General features: G+C 36.0%; 1 protein-coding gene across 1 annotated transcript; it reads right to left on the bottom strand.

Moving 5' to 3' along the window:
• Positions 1-1748: 1748 nt before the first annotated feature.
• LOC117289312 (kelch-like protein 20) lies at positions 1749-14534 on the bottom strand. Its single transcript, XM_033770380.1, has 8 exons — positions 14492-14534; positions 10671-10892; positions 9513-9660; positions 7951-8244; positions 5754-5993; positions 4898-5111; positions 4128-4421; positions 1749-2424 (listed from the first exon to the last, which is right to left on the bottom strand). The coding sequence occupies exons 2-8, from the start codon at positions 10805-10807 to the stop codon at positions 2018-2020; spliced, it is 1734 nt and encodes a 577-aa protein (XP_033626271.1). The 5' UTR covers positions 10808-10892; positions 14492-14534; the 3' UTR covers positions 1749-2017.
• Between the last annotated feature and the right edge of the window lie 4836 nt (positions 14535-19370).

Genomic DNA, 19370 nt, shown 5'->3' with positions numbered 1-19370 from the left:
TTGTTTTATAATTTTATGATTTTCTTTTTTCAAAAAGGGCTAAAAAAATGTTACAGAAATTACAAAATTATTTTTTTTTTCTTTTTCTGAAGGTCTTAATATTATGTTGTCATACTTTTTTAATTTCGGTCCTTTCGTAATCATAAATGTAAAAAACATTAAAATAACTAACGAAAAAAGACCATCATAAAACCTTAATTGTGTTTTTTATGATTTTATTAGATATGTTTGTTTATAAACCATTCAAGTACAAAATCGATTTCAAAGTTTATCATTTTTTTTTTTATCTTAGGAAGGTCTATCAATTACATTGTTATACTATTTGATTTCAGTCATGTCTTTTAAATGCAATAATAATGTTATCGAAAATAGATTAACATAAAACCTTGCATAAGTTAGTTTTATGATTTTACTAAATACTTGTGCTCACAAACCTTTCCTTCAAGAAGGGCTGATGAACATTTATGTACAGTACAATATTAATTTTAAATTTTACCATTGGTATCATAAATTTTGGATTTGAAGTACAGAACAAATTTAGAATGTTACCCTTTTTATTATATCAATATAAACCACAAGGGAAACTAGGGCTAGATAGCTCAGTTGGTAGAGCGCCAGCACGTTAATCCGGAGGTCGTTGGTTCGCATCCCACTCTAGTCAATTCTTTGTTCAACCCCCAAATACCTTTTTTTTTTTTACAAAGCAGGTCTAACTATAATGTTGTCATACAATTTAACTTCAGTCCTCTCTTAAGCATTTTTGTTAAATACATTTATTATTTTAGCAGAAATACATCATCATAAAATCTTGCATAATTTTGTTTTACGATTTCATTGAATACTTTTATCTTTCAAAACATTCCTTTAAGAAGGGCTGATGAACGCTCACTTGAAGTATACCAAAAAAAAATAAAAAATCACTATTAGATTACATTGTTATACTTTTTAATGTTAGACCTCTATAAGCATTAGTTTTAACTACATAACAAAATTTAGTAGAAAAAGATCACATCCAAACGCTATTCAAATTGAGTTTTTTCTGTCCAATTGTTATCTTTTTTCAGTTTCAGTGCCGTTTTTTTTTCATGAACGCCGTGTGGATCCGCGATAATAACAATTACAAAGGTAAACTTACATTGTCTGACTAGAGAAGAGGGATTAGAGAAAGAAAACAAAACGTAATTCCGGTTTAAACCGGAAGATTCTCATGCCTGTTTTTAGGTAAACTTCATCAGTTAGACTGTAAGTGATGTCTGATAAACTAATATAATTTGTTAATTTTTTTCTCCGCATAACTCTCGCCCTTATTTTTATCAACAGAAACTCAAGGAATACCACTGCAGCTATTCATTAAGGAATTTTAAACTATAAAATGAAATATTTACAAATCTTGCATTGACATGGCTTGTATTAAAAAATAAACTAACCCGAACCACCACTTTGTAAAAAATACTAAATAGAAATATTTCTTTATGAAATGCCATACACATATTACTTATGAGGCATTGATATAGTGAACCCTATAATAGGACCCTAAGACCTTAATAATATAATAATATAACAATAGCTTGGGGGGCTAATCATCCTTACTCGCAGCTAAGAGCTGAATTGCGTAGGACGCGGCTACAACATGTTCGAGAGGCAGGCATGCAAGGGCGCCTTTGGCTGCCAGCCACATCAACCCATTATGACCCATTACTTTGTGGTACAAAGACAAAGATTTAAGATTAAGTGGTAGAGACTTCCAGATGCCTGGCGCAGCTGAAGAAAAAGACCTGTCAAAAAAACGTTTCAAGCAGTGCCTTTAAAATGCAATCATTATAGAGCGCTTCATAGCTCAATGGATGCAAGTGCCACACCATAACGACTTGAAGGCAGACTAACAGCATTACACCATCGATCAATCAACGGGTTATACTTAATGACAGTACTCAAACACCGCTTACCGTCAAACCCACCAGCAACATAAATACACCCATCTCCAGTGCCTTTTAAAATGAAACCATTATAGAGTGCTTCATAGTTCAATGGATGCAAGTGACACACCATAACGACTTGAAGGCAGACTAACAGCATTACACCATCGATCAATCAACGGGTTATACTTAATGACAGTACTCAAACACCGCTTACCGTCAAACCCACCAGCAACGTAAACACACCCGTTCGATACGCTGATTCCAAAACTACTGCGTTCCTGTTTCATAGACGCTACATAGACCCATTGATTGAGCTGGGGGTCGTACTTCTCTACAGTCTTCAGCCATTTTCCATTGAATCCTCCGATAACGTAGATACAACCATTGAGGACGGTTGCTCCGACGTAAGCGCGACGTTCTTGTAACGGTGCTACGGAGATCCAGCAGTTACCAACTGGCTCGTAATAATGTACACTGGTGTGGTATATGTTGGTTCCATTACAACCTGATGTAAAAGCAAACAAGGAATCAAGTTATTTATTTTGTTTGTTTAATTTTTATGTCGAGTATTGGTAGTTATGGATTAAAGAGCTCAGTGCTAACACACATCAGTGTACAATGGGTAAAACCAAAATTAACAGACAGTCACTATTATGGTTTTTAAATATATTTAGAATGATTTTTTATATTAAGTAGTGGTAATTCTGATTGAAAAACAACACATAATAAAACAGTTTGCTAGACTGTTATTTAGAACAAATTACAAATACAATTTTGTTTATCATGAATTGGTGACTTTGAATCTGCTATTATTTCTAATAAACCAAATACCAGTTAAACTAAAATTGCCATCTGTCCAATGGACTGTAATTATTCCCTGATTCTTGCTAGTTATTTGATTTTGAATCCAATTAAGGAAGCATGCCAAGGTGCCTCAATCCATGACACAACAGAAACGTGACTGCCTTAATTATAGAATTATTTATTGAAGAGGGGCTGCTGCAATGTCAAATTCAGAAGTCTCCGACCTCACATTAGAGCACTGTTTGAAACCCTTAAAGACAGTGGACACTATTGGTAATTGTCAAAGACCAGTCTTCTCACTTGGTGTATCTCAACATGCATAAAATACCAAACCTGTGAAAATTTGAGCTTAATCGGTCATCAAAGTTGGGAGATAATAATGAAAGAAAAAACGTCCTTGTTCACACGGAGTTGTGTGCTTTCAGATGCTTGATTTCGAGACCTCAAATTCTAAATCTGAGGTCCTGAAATCAAATTTGATGAAAATTACTTCTTTCTCGAAAACTACTTCACTTCAGAGGGAGCTGTTTCTCACAATGTTTTATACTTATCAACCTCTCCTCACTACTTGTACTCAAGAAAGGTTTTATAATAAGAATTATTTTGAGTAATTACCAATAGTGTCCGCTGTCATTAAAGATTTAAGAATAACAATATTTATTGTCATGATAAAAAAACATGCGATTTGTCTTCCAAACACCCACACCAGGACTTGTCAGAATTAATATGCCCCTTTGGTGACTTCATCGACCGCAGGGCATACTTAAAACCAAAAATCCTTGCCCTAAGCTTTCTTGAGAAAAATAATTCTTGCAAAAATGACATGTTCACCCTTTTATTAATTGCTCCTCAAAAAGGCCAACTTAGCATATATACATTTCCGTTTTTCAGACAATGAGCTGAGCAGCCAATCATGTATTTAACACTCTGTGAACTCATCAGCTCTTTGAAACTACATTCTACAATACAGTGCAAAAAATGTAAATTTTGTCAGTTCTAAAAAGAAAATGTCTTAATGCATGTTCTAAAAATAGGACACTTAAAACAATAATTTTTTTCTTCAAGCTGGAACAAGGGTGAACATTTGTAATACAAAAGAAGGAGTTTTGTGATATGTTTTTGCATTTTGGATAGGTACACTTTTAAATATCAGCTAAAAACCTATTTTTAAGACCCCCATAATTGGCCCAAAACTCCCAAACTCAAAACGGCTTGTTACTGTGCAACTGGCTATGTATTCATTTATAAAGTATAGTTTGTTCAGTTGAACCCAAAGTCATTTCAAGTTTAATGTAAATCTGTGGACAATTTGTTTTGTGTTACAAAAAGCTCCCAAATTCTTTAAGCGTGACATAAATATAAACTATCATTATTATTTATTCTTTTAAAAAAACATCGTCTTACCTGTCCCACCAATAACATATATACGACCTCCCATGACGGTCGATCCTGCGAATGCCTTAGGGTGAGGTAGAGAAGATACGCTATCACAAGTTTCAGCCCCTGGGGTAAATCGTTCCACAGTGGCGGAATAAGCCCTGCCGTTATGCCCGCCGATGATATACAGCTCGTTGTTTAGCAGACAGGCTTGGCAGCCATGACGATTTTCTCTCATCGTAAAGAGAGGGCCCCATGTGTTGTCTTCGACGTTGTAACTCTCTAAGGTATTGATGCAATCAGAGGTCGTGGACAATCCGCCTGAAGGAAGTGAAGATTGGTGAAACTGATATAATGGAGGGAATTCAGCTCGGATAGAAATCACAAAATACACGTCAACAAAGTTGAAGATTTATGACTACTACACAGAATGGGGATACACTTGTGAATTGAATACAATTGGTAAATAATTCCTTTTATACGAATGTTTTTATAGAGGATCAAACAAAGTGAAGATTGGATTAACAGATAACATGAAAGGATTAAAGTTTGAACATAAATCACACATAGACATTAAACTAATATTTGTATGGGAGAGATTGGCTGTTGCCAGCTTGGTATTTATATCCCTTTGTGGGAGTTTGCCGAGTTCCCTTAATGGGAAGATCAAACAAACAAACAAACAAACAAACAAACAAACAAACAAACAAACAAACAAACAAACAAACAAACAAACAAACAAACAAACAAACAAACAAACAAACAAACAAACAAACAAACAAATAAATCATGGTTACCTGCAACATAAATGGTCTTCCCGTCACACGCCATTCCGAAAGCTGAACGTTCAGTGCTCATAGAAACAACCGATAGACTCCCATGGTCTGGTGACCTGACTCCATGGCTTTGGACTACTGGGAGAGTCCGGGACCATTTGTCACTTCCCTCTGAGAAGACGTAGCAAGAGTTAAGAGAACATCCTTCGCATTCTCCTCCTACAGCAACAAGTATCTAAGACATTGTTGAAGAAAGAGTACCACATTATCATGAAGTCAGAATTCAAGCAGTCAAACGAACAGGGCCCAATTTCATAGAGCTGCTAAGCACAAACATTTGCTTAGCATGAAATTTGTGCCGTGATAAAAACAGGATTACCAACCAAAATTTCCATGTGGTTTTCAGTATAAGCAAACAACAGCTGAATACCTGTAACAAGCAATATGCAACAAATGGAAATTTGGTTGGTAATGATGTTTTTATCAAGGAAGAAATTTCATGCTAAGCAAATTTTTGTGCTAAGCAGCTCTATGAAATTGGGCCCTGAAGGTAAATACTTTTTTACCATATTTAGTTTAGCTTAGTGTTAGGCACCCCAAATACAGATATTCCCAAATAGAGAGACTGCTTACATTCGGCCTACAAGCCTGTATGCCTTCTTTTTAGAAAGGGCAAGGGCGCCAAGGTAATTTCACCTTGGTGAAGGCCTCCCCATGAGGAAACTCTACTGGAGCATTTTAATGACACCAAGGCAATGACCAGGGGCATAATGGAAACCGCCTTAGTTGCTTCACTGAAGTATCACTCAGGCCTGGGCCTAGACATCTCAGTTTGTTAAGCGCCGGCAAAGATTTTAAACAAAAAATGTATTCTTACTTTAATTTTTTTTCTGTGTCCTCTAGTCCTTACAGGATTATCCCCCTCGCTGAGAATCTGAAGATTCTGTAGCTGTGCTGCAACAGCCCCCTCTTGTGATAGAATGGGTTCACTCTCTATTTGATCGAGCAAGAATTCCGACGACAGTAAAGGGATGGCGACGTACTTCAGTAACATCCAGACTTTGGACGAGCGCGTGGATGGGTTCAGTTTGGCCCACTCTACGATAGCTTTGAAGACCTTTTAAAAAGAAACAGACACATGGTCACCAAAGTGAAATGGTTAGACTGCAGGACTTGCAGTATCAAGGTTGTGGGTTCGAATCCTACCAAGCCAACCGCCGATTTCACAATGATTAGAATGCTCATAATGATCAAATGGTCTTTTAAACTAAAAATTCACAACAATTTGAAAAATAAGAATTAAAAACAAAAAATAAATGTTTTACTTAGTAAAAATGATCGTTTCTTTATGCAAAACAATATGACTTGAAGATAAACTCCATTGACCAGGAACCCAAAAATATGCAAAAGCAATTTGATGAAATCCATACAAACTGCACTAACAGTAGTCCTAAGTGCAGACAATTTCATATTCAGATATACACTGGGCAGTCTACAAAGATCACTGTATTTAATCAATGTTAAAAAGGAACATTACAGAATTGGTTTTTGCTATCAAAACAGTGGCTGGCAGTGTAAGCACTTTTTGTAATCCACCATACATAAACTGATAAACCTGTAGAAGTTTGAGATCGATCGGCCATCTGGGTCACGAGAGAATAGTGAAGAACTGATTACACATTTTTGCATGACATCGATGCAAAAACAAAAATGAATAAAACGCTCACTGAGCAATAAACTCCTAACCCGAAATTAGATTATTTATTTCTCATCAAGTATGCGTATGACATTTCAGACAGAAACATTTGAAGGGATGTTTTTTCTACAATCATCATCGTTAGGCCGTGTAAGTTTTATGTAAATCTGTGATCTTCACAATTTCTGTTTCTTAATAATAATAATAATAATAATAATAATAATAAGACTTGTAATGCGCACATATCCACCCTGCTGGGTGTTCAAGGCGCCTACCAATTCTTTAACGTTCCTTTAAGTTGCATCGGAGATAAAGATTATTATTTGTGCTTTGAAAGAAAAGCTTTTTGTGTTAAGCACCTTTTCCTCAGTACCTCCTTTAATATCAATAATAATATTGCCTCTTAAAATAAATAGCGCAATTCCAAAGAATAATCATTGTGCTTCTAACACTACTACTACTCCTGGCCACTGGGCCAGTAATTTTATTCCTTAAACCATCTCAGCTCCCTGGGCAATCAATCACATCCTGATGACAAGGCCGTCAGAGCTTGACTCTAATGCACTAAATCCCAGTAACTAATGCATATTTAAAATTTCGTTTTTCAACGGTTTATGTTTTATTTCCTATGTATCTTTTACTTTTATTTTGTTTATTTATTTTATATAAACAAATGTTAGATAACAATTTTTTATGAAAAACTTGTAGACTTTTTAATGATAATTATACATATTCAGGGTCAAATTTGTGCTACTTATTTCCCTGATGTGATTCGTTTTCCCTTTTGAAATTTGTGTTTATATTTTTTTCCAAAACATAATTTTTTGGTTGTTAATTAATACCATCCATGATCATACATACTACATGTATGGTATACAACATATTTTTGGTTTATATAATCCTTTCCTGTAATTGGTGGCTCGTCAGTTGTTGGCTTGGTCAATAAATAAATAAATAACCAAACAATAAACAAATAAATAAATAGCCCAAAACTTTCACGGAATCTGTGAAAGTATTGAGTATAGACAATGTGACCTCTGACGTCACTCGAAAACCACAACATGATTCGCGCGCATAACGCCGGGAAAAATCTTTGTGTTTTGGCAGCCAGGGAGAAAGTACCACAATCTTACCATGACTACGCGTCTTTTTGCCCGGCGAAACATGACTTGGACAGAGTTTTGTCAACAGAGGGCGGTTTGAATGTAAACAGAAGTCAAATCATCTATACACAAACAAGTGTAAGAATAAAACACAAATAATATATATACTTTTTAGTTTATAACTGGATGTATTTTTTTTTTTAAATAAACACACATCAGTGTATGGAGATAACACAAATATTAAAGATGAAAGTAAGAGACTTTAAGAAACCTACCTGCTCTTCACAAGAAACAGCTAGATCCTCACAAGCAACTAGCTTCTCAAGATCCCTCCAAGTCAGCAGCTGAAACTCCGCCTCTCCGGCCACCTCCTGGAAATGGTCTCTCACAAACCTAAAAGATTGCTGCTCTAAATCGTGACTTGCATAGAAAGATGCTAAGCGCCAGATCCCTAAGCAGTTAGCGGCATTGAGATGGGATGCTAAGTAGACACAGCAAGCGTTGTAAACACTGGTGACTTGAAGAAGGTTAGCGCAGGCTAAGATGCTCTCTGCGTTGTCTTGATCAAGCTAAGGAGTGAGAGGTCATTATCTTATTTTACAGATGGGAATTAATAGACTAGTCTTATCTCGAGTTAGGACGAGTAACTCGTCCTTACTAAGGACTAGCCTTAAGTTTTTAATACTAGAGCCTCGGACAAGTCCTAAGTTAGAACTATCTTTGTGAAATCGACCCCTGGACACCTTTGGTATTTGTCAAAGACAAATGACTTGAGGTATCCCAATATGTTATATGCATAAAATAACAAATCTGTGAACATTTTGACTCAATTGGTCATCGAAGGTGCAAGAGAATAGTAAACAAAAAAACACCCTGGTTGCATAAAATATTGTGTGCTTTCAGATACCTAAAAAAACACAACGTTAAGCCTTTTAATTTTTAAGTGAGAAATTACCGTCTTTCTCAAAAACTATGTTTCTTCAGAGGGAGCTGTTTCTCACAATGTTTTATACTTTCAACAGCTCTCCATTGTTCGTTACTAAGTAAGTTTTATGCTAACAATTATTTTGAGTAATTACAAACAGCGTCCATAAGGACCTGTGAAACTGCACTGCACAACTTGAATGACGAGGAGGTCACAAAAGCCATGGCCTCCGTTGCCCCTGGTCTTGGCCTTGGTGCCCCTTCAAAAGTTCCCCATAGTCTTTAAGATTTTCAAATGGAAGTGCCCTTTGCAAACCGAAAATGGCTTTGGCCTTTCAAAGATGAAAATTCCAGGTCTCACACTGCTAATATCTGTTGATGATGTAACCTTATGTCTATTATTCAATAGTAATTATATAGTGGCAAAGTACGCCTAGTGAGGCTCAAGCACAGATTGAAGATGGCAAGCAAGGAGCCAATTAAAATGCTGCTAAATATAAAACAAATACAAACACAGACAGGAAATTCATAATAAGTCATTGAGACCTTAAAAACATAAAACTGATTTTTGGGGTTAAACAAAGAATTGACTAGAGTGGGATTCGAACCAACGACCTCCGGATTAACGTGCCGGCGCTCTACCAACTGAGCTATCTAGCCCTATTTTGTCAATATCTTTGTTCGGGGTTGCCAGTCAGAAGCCATACAACCGTTAACTGCCGTGTAGCCAGGGATCACACCCAAATTACGATACAACCTGTGAGGGGATGCAACTTTTTGTTTCAGATATCAATATAAACCACAAGGGAAACTGACTGGGTAAATTTACCCAGTCAGTTTCCCTTGTGGTTTTTAAAACATAAAACGGCTGACAAGATATGGAACATATTTTTTAATATTTTGAAAAACAAACCTTGATTTTAGCTGTGTAGGCATAGGTTACTATGGCATCCAATGCATTTGGATCCATATCTTTAATGATGATGGTACTTTGCTGGCTTTCTAGCATGCTGCCCATAAACATTGCTTGGAAGTATGGACTACTTGCAGCAAGAACAACCCTGAAAGAAACAAATGTTAATAATGTTGATAAACACTATTGGCTATAATTACTCAAAATACTTGTGAGCATAAAAACTCACTTGGTAACGAGCAATGGAGAGCTGGGCCTAATTTCATAGAGCTGCTAAGCACAAAAATTTGCTTAGCATGAAATTGTTGCCTTGATAAAAAAAGGATTACCAAACAAACTTCCACATGATTTTCAGGATAAGCAAACAATAGCTGAACACCAGTAATAAGCGATATGCAAGAAATGGAAATTTGGTTGGTAATCCTGTTTTTTTTTTTTCAAGGAAGAAATTTCATGCTAAGCAAATGTACGTGCTTAGCAACTCTATGAAATTGGACCCTGTTGTGAGAAACTGAAGTTTTCACAGCTGAAGCCTTTTATTATGCATCTAAAAGCACGCAAATTTGTGCAACAAGGGTGTTTTTCTTTCATCATTCTCTTGCACTTTCGACAACCAATTGAGTCCAAATTTTCACAGACTTTTTGTTTTATGCATAATTATTGGTATAAGAAATTGTATGCACAGGCCTATAGTTTGGTTTAAAAAACTGTGTTGATTTGCAACAGTTGTGTTATCCGTGTTCAGGTCTGAATGCTTCATTTTTGAAGGGCACCAAGGCATTTACTCCTTGGTAAAGGGCACCCTATGAGGAAATAGTAAATTTCTACTGGAGCATTTCAAGGGCACCAAGGCAATAACCAGGTGGCATGGATGCAATCGCCTTCATTGCCTCCATGAAGTATGAATCAGGCCTGCATGTATTAAGGCCGAGTCACACTGCAGCGATAATGAAAACGATAGCGATAACGACGCAAAGAGAACGCGTTCTATTGGTTGAATTGCTGCATGCAGAATATCTACACCAATAGACTGAATGCGTTCTCTTTGCGTTGTGATCGTTTTCGTTATCGCTGCAGTGTGACCCGGCCTTGAGACAGACACTATCTACACCATAAAAAGTCTCAAAAATGACATCAATCTTGGACAGTTATTCTCACCTATGTGCCTTAACACAGTGGTCGCCAATCTTCAACGTCACGTCACATAGATGCCCATCAGTACGGAAACGTTCTAACATTTCTAATACAGTACTCTGGTGACACCCATCACGATGCCATGTACAAGTCTCATCCATGGTGTTATTGGTAGGCAAGGAGGTTCTTTATCAACTGTCAATTCTTCTCAGAAACTTTGTAACTTGTTGGTCTATCAACATTGAGCTGCAAAAAAAGGAATAAAATTTGATTAAAGGAATAAAAGGGTAGCAACAAGTTCTTTTAAGAACTTACAAGCGGCCGTTTAAATCCGGCAGGGTCATGGCCATGTGATAAAGGCCTGATTCGCACAGCCACGACCCTGCAGGTTTTTTGGTTAAAAGGGGTAATAAAATATGAAACTCTGTAAAACTTATCCATTTTCCAATGTCCTTGAGCTCTGTACGTGTGTTGCAACTGAGACAGTTTTCGGATTATGCATTCGTCGTGCGCGTAGTATGCATCTAAACGTATCCGGAAAAAACAACTATAAACAGCTCCAGCTGGTCATTATCAACCGTTTAAACATCCCCACGTGACGCGCTCTCCACCAATAGGAGTAGCGAAACTCTCTGAGGTATTTATGAATATTAGTTTACAAACAGATAAACTATTATTATATCGATTACGTTGCACTTCGGTCTACACGATCTGAGGACTTTATTTTTGTCCCTTGTTGTTGTAAATTGTCAATCTCATTCCATTGACAAGTTTTCAGGCAAGGTTAGAATTTTACACTGGACCACCGGCCTGAGGGCCAGTGATTTCAGTGTTGGGCCAGTAGGCTCAGGACAGGAAGATCAGGTGGTCTTCTTTGTTTTTAAAGTCAACATCTTTGTCTCCAAAGAATGATGTTCAAATATAGGAGTTGGAGTCTCACAACTATCTTCCAATCCAGTTGCGTATCACCCATAAAACAGAAGATCTGTTTTGTGTTTGTTCAAACAAAACAGTTTAGATGATAAAACTGTTTTCTCATTTTGATTGCATTCCTTTCTCATTTTGATTTCCACCACAGAACCCTGCAGCCGATTTCATTAAACTTTACGCAACCGCATAAGTCCACTTGCGCCACGTTTATGGCGTAAACGTTGCGCAAGTGGACTGACACAGTTGTGTAAAGTTTCATGAAATCAGCTGCTGATCTCCTAACTGCTCACGGAAGGGATTTCCAGATGTTACTTTGTTTCCTCTGTATAGCCCTAAAAGTTTACCATCTCACTGGTTTTTTTTTCGTCATCCGATGCTAATGAAATTAATGATGATCTCTTTTAATGACTTGCTTTCCTAAAGGAGGTTTGACTCTAGATGACGTTTCTGCCCAGGAAAGCCTACAAGAAGACCAAGTAATTACTAGTACAAGTAAAAACTACTAATTAATTTGGCCTCCCTCATCATGCTCCTGTTCAAGGACGAATCTTGATTTCACTTTGGATCTGGATGGATACTGCTATCCATGTATTTCTTTCTTCGCCGCATTTTTTGTACTTCTTGTAGTGTGCATTGCGCAAGAGTATCAAAATAGGTGCTGCGCAATATAAATGGCCATATTATTATTACAAGTGTACGTAGTAGAGTTAGGTAAGCCTAGGCAACTAGTGTGACAAGTGTCAAAGTCATGACTATTGATTTCTAAGTCAATTCGCGACAACAGTTTTCAACCGAAACAGGTCAACTCGTACCCAAGTCAACTCGTACACAAGTCAACTCGTACCCAAGTCAACTCGTACCCAAGTCAACTCGTACCTAGGTCAACTCGTACCCAGGTCAACTCGTACCCAAGTCAACTCGTACTCGTACCAAAGTCAACTCGTACCTAGGTCAACTCGTACCCAGGTCAACTCGTACCCAAGTCAACTCGTACGTTGTATGCCGAAACGGAGAATTTTCGTGCGGCGCGATTTTGTAAGCGATAGGAAATAAAAATGATGTTCTACCATCATATGGAGCTCACTTTTATTAATAATAATCTCACGAATTTCGTTTTTAATAATGTTTGTTCATCTCATTCTGCCTTTTTTCCGCTACGATATTCATTCAGATCCATTGTAGTTTCTTTTAAATTCCCGTGTTGAAGGGTCGCCATGAAAGGCGTTGAGCAAATCAGATGCACACTAGTTCTTCGTATCAAGGAGGTATAAATATTTCGACCTCCATGTTCATATGAGACCAATTATTTTCAATGAAAAAATATACTATGTATAAAACGCAACCCTTCATGTTTACCTTGGTGTTTTTCCTGTTAAAGTGTTCCCAAAAGAAAATTTCATGGTAAGAATTCATTCAATTCATTCATTTGCGTTATGTTCTGATTATCGTTTTCCGATAAAAAGTACATTTTACCAAATATACTGTTCCACTTTTTCCAACCAAAACACTTTGCGTAAGTTCTTATTATCTTTTTCCGAATAACAAAAAAATTCATTCTAACCATGGAGGAATAAATCCTCCATGTACTAACAAGCCTATATTAAAAAAAAAGTTCTCTGATTAATTTTCTCCACCGTAGGGCCTAAGTAAAAAAAAAACTGCAACATGAAAAAAAAAATGAAAAAAAAATCATTGCAACAATGAATAGCTAAATGTATGATTAACAATATTAATAAATAGATTAAACTACAATATTTATCCGTACGAGTAAAAAAATTGTTTAAACATTTATTTGGGTGCGAGTTGACTTGGTAACGAGTTGACTCAACTTCCTGCTCGGTGAACCAATACTTGTGTCCCTCATGACTATTCACGACAAAAAATTTTACTTACGAAACACAATCAGGTTCATCACTCATCAGTGACACACACAATCCTTTCAAGCTTTTCCCAAATGCTGCGTGAATTTTACTATAATAATAATATGCCGCATGCGGCAAGCAATATGCCGTAATGCATCTTGGGAATCATTACATGTAACAGCCCAACGAAAGAGAGCCATAATATAGCCTTTTCGTGTGTATACGGAACCTAGTAGTTGCCATATAACGTAACCCTCCTCCCTCGCTTCGCCGCCGGGAGGAGGGTTACAATAGGGAGCTTTCGTTTTGGACAACGGATGGTTCGGTGACGGTAGGTATAGCTTTCAGCCAACCCTGTTGTCGTTTTCAGCACAACGCAGATTCATCCGATTCCCAACCCGGAAAAGTTTCCGTATGGCGCCACCACTTTTTCATTCGATATGAAATAATATAGTATTTAATTTACCTCAATGAGATATCCCTTTCTGTAAATATGAGTGAAAAAGTGGTGGCGCCATACGGAAAGTTATCCCCCAACCCAAGTACCGTCGTAGAAATTGAGGGGGATGACTGTTCTCAAAGTCGAGGCATGCGCAGATAACGCCAAGCGTCGTCATTACTGTCGCAGAACCATCCATTGTCTAAAACAAAACCTCCCTGAAAATCGCAACTAATTATACGGACCCATAATGGCGTATTTGGCAGTGCTATGAAATGCAAATTGCACAGGACAGGCGAGCACATGAAGCGCTATGAAATTATGGGCCCCTTTTTTGATAGGGCCCTTACCTATGTTTTTGGTTGAAAAAAAATTCAACATGGTGGTAGGCCTAGCCCAAATTAATTGACGAGAAAGATTTCCGTATCCTGCCACCACTAATTTTTACAAAAAAAGTAATACCTCATTTGAGTAAATTTGATACTTATTTAGTTCATAGCTGAAGTGATTACTTATTACTAGTCTAAACATTGGTTTGAAAAAGCGGTGGCAGGAGTATACAATACATACTGTATACGGAATTGTTTCCCATTATTTCTTAGACGGAAACTCACCTCTTCTCTAGCATGTAGTTTGGTTGTTTGTGAACCGATTATAACAGTTAGACCTCAGTTTACGGTCAAGGACAGAACAATCAGTTATCATTGAATGCTAAATCAATAAATATGACTAATAAAACATGTTGTCTGACACTCTTCTCCGCTGCCGCGCAACTTTCTGCTTGCAGACAACACATCGACCGGAGACAGTGCGCAACCTAGACGCCTTTCCACGTATAATCTCAATAGAAGTGGGCGCCTAACTACAAGTTACCTTTTTGATCACAATGCCTCGATAAATCGATCATTCTATTGTTTGAAATACAATAGACTTGACTCTGGAGGTCGTCTGCTCACTACGTATGACCATTAAGGTGATCTTAAGGTCAAAACCTAGTTATGTGAATTACATTCCTCTTTTCATTGCAGAAACCTTTCAAGGATAAACTAAAACAGTGTGAATTAGTCTTCCGAGTTAGTATTTTAATTAGATTTATTCTAAGAAATACGTCACATAGTAGTAAAGAAAGAATGAATTATTTTATCAAAGCTCCAATACGCAACAGAGACAACAGACCTAAAAAAAACTCCAACAATATCTTTGTATGAATTTAGAACAGTTGTTAAGTGTAAATTTATTGAGCATTATTTAAAACATATCAAAACATAACAGCACAAAGCATTATTCTATAATAATGAAACCAAGCACAAAACAAGTTTACGTGTGTGTTGTTGCAAGGCTAGTCAAGAAACCCTATGAAACTTCTCCCTAATATAAACTGTATGACTGCAATCAACCACAAATCAAAATATAAATATGGCCTTATTATATACAGCCACATTCCTAAAATAATATCCCCGCATACCAATTTTTCGGAATGTCATTTTGAATGTAGCTTTTCATGTTTCAGAACGATCGAGTTCAGAACACCTTCTCCCCGCTGAAACCAACTTTTCACATAAATTGAATTCGTAATCATCTTTTTAAATTCTAGGTTTAGCGCGAAAGAAAATAACGCCACATCAGAGATGTTGTCAAATTATTAGGAACAGTCAACTCCTCGGCAGAAAGAATTTTTAAAGTTTAATTTCCCTTTTAGGCTAAGTACCCTATAATTGGCAATTTTCATGTTAGAAAACAACGACAGTCAATTGGACACTATTGGTAATTACTCAAAATAATTACGGTAACGAGCAATTAATGAAGAGCCCATGTTGATAGTATAAAACATCATGTGTGAAACGGCTCCCTCTGAAGTAACATAGTTTTTGAAAAAAAAGGTAATTTCTCACTCGAATGTTAAAACACCTTAGGCCGCACTGAAGCCTTTTATTAGGCATTTGAAGCACAGAACATCGTGCAACAAGGGTTTTTTTTCTTGCCTTGTACCTTCGACGACCAATGAGTCAAACTTTTCACAAATTTGTTATTTTTTTGAAACGGTGCCATACGACCGGCCCCACTAAAAATACACAACTCGGGAAAAGGCAATTTAAAAAACCTTTCGCACAAACATTATATTTGGATAATATTTATAACAAAGATACTTGCATATGACATTCTGACTGGAATATTGATAAGAAATATGTATTTAATATAATATTCTTTCATCACAGGCATAAAAATTGCTTTTAATAATTATATAATACATATAATAATATAACAGATGTGCAGAGTGTGATTGGACCCTCATGGACAATTCCCGCAATAAAAAGTGAACAGTTTCGAGATGCAGCCAACACCTTTACAAAATGTGATGATTTAATTTTGTGATATAAAAAAGAAGAAGAAATTTGGCAACCATGACAAGATACATGATCTCTGCATGCTATTTGTTGGTTAATCCTTTACTAAAGATTTAAACACATGACTTTGGCTAGAAGTTTAAGAGAAAAAATAGTTTAAAGAGAAGGTACGCTATTGGTAATTGTAAAAGACCAGTCTTCTCACTTGGTGTATCCCAACATAAACATAAAATAACAAGCCTGTGAAAATTTGCGCTAAATTGGTCATCAAAGTTGCGAGAAAATGATGAGAGAAAAACACCCTTGTTGGGACGAATTTGTGTGCTTTCAGATATAGGAATAAAAGACTTCTAGCCAGAAGTCTTTGACTATTTTAGTGATAAATTACCTCTTTCTCAAAAACTACGCCTTTTTTTTTTAGAGGGAGCCGTTTCTCACAATGTTTTATTCTATCAACAGCTCTCCAATGCTTGTTATCAAGTCAGTTTTTAAGTTAATATTTGTTTTGAGTAATTACTAAACGTGTACCTTCCCTTGTGAAAAAAGAAGATTGACAACATCCCAATTGAATTTGACCCAAAGTTGATCACATTTTTTGCAAACAACCCTCCCTTGTAACAAGTTATAACTTATAAAACAACACCCGTAAAAAAACAACTTCAATTTGAAATAATGTCACGTAGTATCTCTAAGGAAATGTCAACAAACTGTACCCTCAAATTTGTTGAATTATCAAAACAACCAACAAAGCTATCTTCAAGCCAATCGATAATATTGCAAAGGTGGTGAAATAAAAAAGTCAATCACCGTTCATTCTTTCAGCAGCACCCCCACCCCCCCCCCCCGTGCCACATTTGTTTGTGCTGTAATTGAGGGATAACTTAAACAACGAACGGACGCCTACGATGTTAATATATTTCCAATGCTCAATAAATATAAGATTATGGAATTCTGATTCGAGTTTAATTATCACCGAATTGCCTTGTAACAATAAGTGATTTTAAAGACACTGGACACTATATTTTTCTGGTAGTTGTCAATTGGTGTATCGCTACATATGCATAATATAACAAACCTGTGAAAATTTGAGTTCATATTGGTCGTCGAAGTTGCGAGAAAGTAACGAAAGAAAAAAACACCCTTGCTTTCAGATGCTTCATTTCGGGACCTTAAAATCTAATTCTGAGGTCTCGAAATCAAATTCAAATGTTTGAGTGAAAGATTAGTTCTTTCCTCGAAAACTACGATACTTCAGAGGGAGCCGTTTCTTAAAATGTTTTATACTATCAACAGTTCTATACTGCTTGTTACCAAGTAAGTTTTTATGCTAACAGTTATTTAGAGTAATTACCAAGTGTCCAATGCCTTTAAAATGCATCTTATTCACTTGCGGAAGATATGTTTCGTTAGTCTAGATGGACATTTTTTTTATAATATAGAAACAAAATTCACTTGACCGGCAATTTAAACATAATATAATAAAATCTCTTCTTTCAAAATTCAGCAAAATAACAATTTCCAGCGGAACTGAGAAAGTACCAACTTTATAGTTTGCTATTAACCTTTGAAAAAAAACAAAAAAAAAACTGATATAATTGAAACCGTTTTGACTCAAAAGGGCAAGACCTTTTTTTTTAAATTCAATGTTGACATACTATCTGGAACCATTTGTCACCGAAGGGATCACTTCAGGGATTATTTTCCCAGTTGATTTGACTCCAAAACAGTCACATGATTTTAATTTGAAATGAAACAATCTATTTGAGAAGGAAGTTTAGTTTATGGAGCAGAATAAAAAAGAGATGGATATCACAATCAATTAAAGTTTTGGCTTTGCAAAAACAAAATACACCCCTCCCCCCCCCAAATATTTGAATGTTACCGAGATTTTATTCGGAGCAAATGTAGAGGAGTGAAATTCAATTTCTATTTTTGTTTTATTTTTATATATAGATATGAAAAAGGTCCGGTTTGGATCGCAAGCTAAGGCGTTCTACCCTACTCATTATATATATACATATCTGTCCTGTTTAGTATTTTTTTTTTTTGCAATAAAGTGGTTCCCCCACAGTTTTTGTGTTTTGTATAAGATCTGGTACCCCTGTTAAAGACAGTGGACACTATTGATAATTGTCAAAGACCAGTCTTCTCATTTGGCGTATCTCAACATATTATGCATAAAAAAACAAACCTGTGAAAATGGTCGTCGCAATTGCGAGATAATAATGAAACAAAAAACACCCTTGTCACACTAAGTTGTGTGCTTTCAGATGCTTGATTACGAGACCTAAATCCGAAGTCTCGAAATCAATTTGTTGAAAATTACTTCTTTCTCGAAAACTCCATTACTTCAGAGGGAGCTGTTTCTCACAATGTTTTATACCATCAACAGCTCCCCATTACTCGTTACCAAGTAAGGTTTTGTGCTATTAATTATTTTGAGTAATTACCGATAGTGTCCACTGCCTTTAAACATACTTTTCCATATCCGGAACATGTTTTCATTGTTGCAAATGTTTCTTGTATAGGATAATAAAATAAGCAATTTACAGAGTCATTTTACCGTTCAATTATCCACTTGAATACTGACACAACAAAACCAAGCTTTTGCAAGAACTTAAAATTGTTAGTGAAATTTCTAGAAAATTAACTTTGAATGAAAATGATGTTGTATCTAACTTGTTTGCATCATCAATGGCTGAAATGGTTCAGTTGATAAATATAATTGTTATTTAAAACTCCCAATTTTATCCCAAAGCCACTGGATTTCAGTTCTCAAAACATGAGCTAATGAACAGGTCAAGAAGTATTTTCCTTTGATTGAAATTACCATAGAACAAGATGATTTTATTCATTATGAATAAACAATATAATTAGTTCAGTTGAGGCTCACCCAAAAATAGCTCAAAAGTCTCAAAAGATAAAATCTCAATTAAAAAAGAAAAACGTTGTCATTTTAGGTGCGTCACTTAAGGATTCTCCCCAAATGCATGGAATAAAAAATAGCTAAGATTACATTTTTTTTTTCCTCAGTGATCTCGTTTTCGGATGAAAACAACTTTTTAAATACATAGGATTTTTTATACACAATATATACATCTTCATTCCTAAAACCTAAAAAATACATATCAAATAATACCAAAAAAAT

The sequence above is a fragment of the Asterias rubens genome, chromosome 4 (genome assembly GCF_902459465.1).
Source record: "Asterias rubens chromosome 4, eAstRub1.3, whole genome shotgun sequence".
NCBI lineage: Eukaryota > Metazoa > Echinodermata > Asteroidea > Forcipulatida > Asteriidae > Asterias > Asterias rubens.
The sequence above is the reverse complement of the archived record's forward strand: the minus strand, read 5'-3'. Positions and strand labels throughout refer to the sequence as shown.